This window comes from Formica exsecta, unplaced genomic scaffold (assembly GCF_003651465.1).
Source record: "Formica exsecta isolate Colony F162 unplaced genomic scaffold, ASM365146v1 scaffold480, whole genome shotgun sequence".
Taxonomy (NCBI): domain Eukaryota; kingdom Metazoa; phylum Arthropoda; class Insecta; order Hymenoptera; family Formicidae; genus Formica; species Formica exsecta.
In genome coordinates, this window is record NW_021852036.1 from 361,196 (window position 1) to 366,801 (window position 5,606).

Genomic DNA, 5,606 nt, shown 5'->3' on the forward strand with positions numbered 1-5,606 from the left:
AACTAGGCAGCTGCGCAGTAGTAACTTTCTAGAACTGACCAGCGGTTACTTTAAGAATAGATCCGCGATTGAGCTTATGGCAGCGCATCCTAGGGGAAATTACAAGACCAATCAGAAAGACCACCAATGACACTAGCGCCACCGAGTTATTTTTATAGGATTATTCTTCTTCTTCCGGTCTGAAGCCAAGACATTACGTTATCTTAACGACTGTGATAAAAGATTTGAGTTTTCTATTTGTATACAATAAAGAATTAAGTAATTTACTAAATATTCCTGTGTTATTGAGAAGCCCACAAGAATATATTGGTGACCTCGACGTGATCCGTGAGTACGGATTGCGTGAAAACAGGAAGATTCCCACGAGGCTATATTCATGTCACGTTCACCATCGCCCGGTCGGGCGCAAGAGACGGCCAATTCTGTGACAGGAACTTAATTCGAGGGAAAGGCGACTCACGAGGAAATGGAGGTCTGTGCTACTAAAATGATAAAATTACCGCCATTTTGGAGGGACAATCCAGCACTTTGGTTCCTACAAGTAGAGGCTTCTTTCGCTATTTGGCGTATAACGAGTGATGAAAGCAAATATCGCTACGTGTTAGTCAATCTAGACCCTTCAGTACTCCCGTTCGTATCGGACATTGTGATTGCACCACCTACAGCATACGTCTTGAAGAAGAGGATACTTGACTCCTTCGATGAGACAAGTGAGACGAAATTGCGGAAGTTACTGCGAAGTCACTAGCTCACAAACGAAAAGCCATCCAATCTCCTTCAAAAATTGCGGAATATGGCGGGAGGCCAGTGCAATGACATGGTCCTCCGTACCTTATTCTTGGAACATCTACCAGATAACGTACATACCATCTTAGCTATTAGCGAAGTGGTTGATTTATCTAAATTAGCGCTACAAGCAGATAAAATATTTGAGATGTCAAATACTAATGTAAATCAAATCTGTTTAAGCACACAGAGTAATAACGCAGGTAATTCAAATAATATCAAGACAGAAATTAACGAACTAAAAGCTACTATAGAAGCTCTAACAAGACAGTTTAAAGAGTTACGCAGTAAACAACGTAGAGTTAGAAACAGATCCAGAAGCAGATTCAGAAGTAGATTCGACAGACGCAACATATCTCCAGCACCGATACAGCAGGAAGAGTCAGGAGTTTGCTACTATCATCGCAGATTTGGGAAAGAAGCTTATCGTTGCTTACTACCATGTAACTGGAAAAATGAAAACTCGGAAAACTAGTCGCGTCGTGCGGAACGACGGGTACTGGCGACGCACGTTCATCCCGTCTAGTCATTTTCGACAGAGCCAGCCATATACGTTACCTCGTCGATACGGGAGCCGACATTTCCCAAAGAGCTTACCAAAGGAAAGGTCATGGCGAGTGGATTCAAATTGTACGCAGCTAACCACACATCTATTACGACCTATGGAACTAAACTAGTCAAAGTTGATCTAGGTTTACGAAGAAAATTAGACTGGACATTTTTCATAGCGGATGTAAGACAACCCATTTTAGGAGCGGATTTTTTAGCTCATTACGGTTTATTAGTAGACCTCAAACGAAAGACATTACACGATGCGACAACTCGATTCAAAACTGCGGGCAGTCTAGCAAACATTGAAGTAGGAGAAATTACTATTTTCGACGCTTCAAGTCCTGTTTCCAAGCTTTTACGAGAATACCATGTGATTACCAATCCCGTAAGTTGTAAAGAAACTAAACATAAAGTACTGCATCACATTGTTACAGCAGGACCACCTGTCGCAGAACCCGCACGCAGATTGTCTGATCGAAAACTAAAAACGGCAAGACAACAATTCCAACATATGTTGGAAACTGGCATAATTCAATCCAGTAACAGTCCTTGGGCCAATCCTCTATACTTAGTACCTAAAAAGAATGGAGAATAAAGAATCTGTGGAGATTACAGGCGCTTCAACAGAGTAACCGTTCCCGACAGATATCCAATACCACACTTTTACGACTTTGCACACCGTTTGGCAGGATTTTCACAACTCTGGATTTAATTCGAGCGTATCATCAAATTCCAGTCGCAGAAGAAGATCGCGCCAAAACAGCGGTGATAACACCCTTGGGACTGTACGAATACATGGCTATACCTTTCGGTTTGAGAAACGCAGCTCAGTCATTCCAGAGATTAATGGACTGCGTACTTCGCGGATTAGAGTGCTGCCACTGTTACATAGATGACATCCTAATTGCTTCCCCAGACATTGATACGCATCAGAGGCACCTACGTTAAGTTTTTGAGAAATTACGCCAAAATGGACTCTCTATAAATGTAGCCAAATGTAATTTTGCCAAAGAAAAAGTTAATTATTTAGGATATACAATTGATAAACAGGGCACACGACCTTTAGAGGACAGAGTGGAATCCATCAAGAGATATGAAAAACCGACTAACGTCAGCGAACTTCGTCGTTTCTTAGGAATTATAAATTTCTATAGACGATTCATCCCAAATGCAGCAGAAGTACAAGCACCACTACACGAATATCTTCATGATGCAAAGAAAAGAGACAAACGCCCCATCCAGGGGAACTCGAGATCTGAGAAAGCCTTCGAAGAGACCAAACAGCAGTTGGTTAATGCAACCTTATTGGCGCATCCAATTGCTGACGCTACTCTAGCTTTAAAGTCTGACGCTTCAGATACAGCTATGGGAGCAGTATTAGAACAGTTTAACCAAGGCGTTTGGGAACCTCTCGGTTTTTTCTCCAGAAGATTCAGCCCTGCTCAAAAAAACTATAGCACCTACGACAGAGAATTGCAAGCAATTTATAGTGGACTCAAATTCTTTCACCAATTCATAGAAGGACGTAAGTTATTAATTAAAACAGATCATAAACCATTTACCTACGCATTTTTCCAGAGATCCTCAAAATCTACGCCAAGGCAAACAAGACAATTGGATTATATTGGCCAGTTTTCAAGTGAGATAATCTACATTAAAGGAAACAACAACATAGTAGCCGATGCTTTATCGCGCATAAATAACATCGATATGCCCATAATTATTACGACCGAAGAGCTAGCCCAGGAACAAAGCACCGACGAAGAACTCAGAGAAATTCTACAGAATGGAACACATTCTTTACAATTAAAAAAACTTCGTCTGGATAACACTTCAATCTACTGCGACACATCCCAAGATGAAGTACGACCGTACGTTCCCCGAACTTTACGGAAACGGATCTTCGACACAACGCATGGTTTGGCACATCCTAGCGGGCGTATGACAAAACGAATGATAAATCAACGATTTGTCTGGCCGGAAATGAATAAGGACATCGTCGAATGGGCGAGAACCTGTTTACCATGCCAAAGAAATAAAATTCACGGACACAATAGAGTTGCTTCTGAGCATTTTCCAGTTCCAGACGTCAGATTCGATCAGGTACATTTGGACATTATTGGACCACTACCCAACATACAAGGTTACCGTTATTGCGTCACAATGATTGACAGATTTACGAGATGGCCGGAGGCAGTACCAGTAAAAAATATAACCGCCGACAGTGTCATTCAAGCCTTTTTTAACGGGTGGATCTCCCGTTTTGGCTCACCAAAAACCATCACAACAGATCAAGGTACACAATTCGAATCCTACTTGTTTAAAGCTTTAACTAGTTTGATCGGCAGCCAACGCACGAGGACATCCGCCTATCACCCTGCTTCGAACGGGATACTTGAACGATGGCATCGTTCATTAAAAGCAGCAATCCGTTGCCATGAATCAAAAAATTGGTTGGACGCACTGCCAGTAGTACTCTTAAGATTACGTTGCAGTTTGAAAGAAGACATTAAAGCCTCAGCAGCTGAAATGATCTACGGCACTACACTTTGACTTTCAGAAGAATATTTCTACGACGAGCAGACACAACTCGATCCACACATCTTTGTAGAGCGTTTTCGTGAGCAAATGCGAAACGTCAGACCTACGATGACAGCTCATCACATCAAACAGCGAGTTTTCACCCATAATACCTTGTATACTTGCACGCATGTTTTTTTACGAGTAGATAGAGTAAGAGGAGCTCTAGAAGGTCCATATGAAGGCCCCTTCGAGATAATACAAAGACTAACTGACCGTTTGTTTCAAGTGAGGATCAAAGGCGAGGCAGTAAATGTTCCTATAGAAAGACTGAAGCCAGCATTCACAGAGATTCAGGACACGACTGAAGACGAGCCATCAGGACAGCAAGAAATAATTGACACGCAAGCTCCGAGAGCTCAAACTTCGAAACCAACCAGCCACCGTAAGAAGGTCGCATTCGCAACTCAACCATTAGGCTGAGTTACTCGGCGGGGAGCACTGTGGCAGCGCATCCTAGGGGAAATTACAGGACCAATCAGAAAGACCACCAATGACACTAACGCCACCGAGTTATTTTTATAGGATTATTCTTCTTCTTCCGGTCTGAAGCCAAGACATCACGTTATCTTAACGACTGTGATAAAAGATTTGAGTTTTTTATTTGTATACAATGAAGAATTAAGTAATTTACTAAATATTCCTGTGTTCGTTATTGAGAAGCCCACAAGCTTTAAGAGGATGCCGAATATCGACAGAATACGAATATTAGTTAAAATGCAAAATATTTTTGTTGATTATAGATATCAACAAATCCTTTTCCATAATTAAAGTATACATAATAACGGAGTGCGGAGTTTATGATTTCATATGAAAAGTGAAAAAAAATTAAAAAATTACAGTTTTGTTATCGGCTTCTGCCGTCAACATTTACTTAATATAAAAAATTTGTAATCTGCACGTGCCTAACAAGTGGACTCCGCACTCGGCATTTTATCAAAGAGTATTAATAAACTTTGAGAAGTGAGTTTAGAAGCTTTATAAAAAAGATTTTACTATGCAAAATTTTGCACACCGAAATGTTTTTACTAGGGTTCTAAATACATTTTTAAACGTTCACTTATATTCTTTCTATTGAGAGGATGAGCTCTTTAAGAGGACTTTTTAAAGACTTAATTAAATTTTCTTAGAAATGATATCAGTAAGTTATCTTTTTGTAAGATATCTTTCACAAGAGCTCTTTATGATATCTCTTCATAGATATCTCTAAAATCTCTAGCAAGCGTGCCATTTAAGATATTTTACGAAAGCCGCACACATGCGCAAGCAACGTACATGTGAACTAGAGACCCTGTGTTCTAGTGTGAACTGCGTGCCACTGCATGCTCTGGATTTCAAAGAGATAGCATTTCTTCAATATTAACGTTTTTAAGATAATCTTTCTTTCTTAAAATATAAATATTATTAAATATGTATTTGAGCATAAAATAGATTAATATTTTCATATATATTATTGTTATTTCTATATTCAACCTAAGAAGTTGGATTATGTCTTCAAAAAATGTAAAGGACGTTTTTTAATTCATATCGATTGATCAATCGCATGATGCACAAATGTAGCAAATACAGGACTTTGCTGTACTTGCGCATCATGCGATTGATCAATCGATGAATTAAAAAACTCGCCCAAAAATATAATACTACAAATAGAACGGTTCTTAACGGTGACATTTTTTTGATATTTAAAA

At 39.7% G+C, this 5,606-nt stretch overlaps 1 protein-coding gene across 1 annotated transcript; it reads left to right on the forward strand.

Moving 5' to 3' along the window:
• The first annotated feature begins 793 nt into the window (after positions 1-793).
• On the forward strand, positions 794-1,261 carry LOC115241388. Its single transcript, XM_029817127.1, has one exon. It carries the CDS (start codon positions 794-796, stop codon positions 1,259-1,261), a length of 468 nt encoding a protein of 155 aa, XP_029672987.1.
• Positions 1,262-5,606: the final 4,345 nt, after the last annotated feature.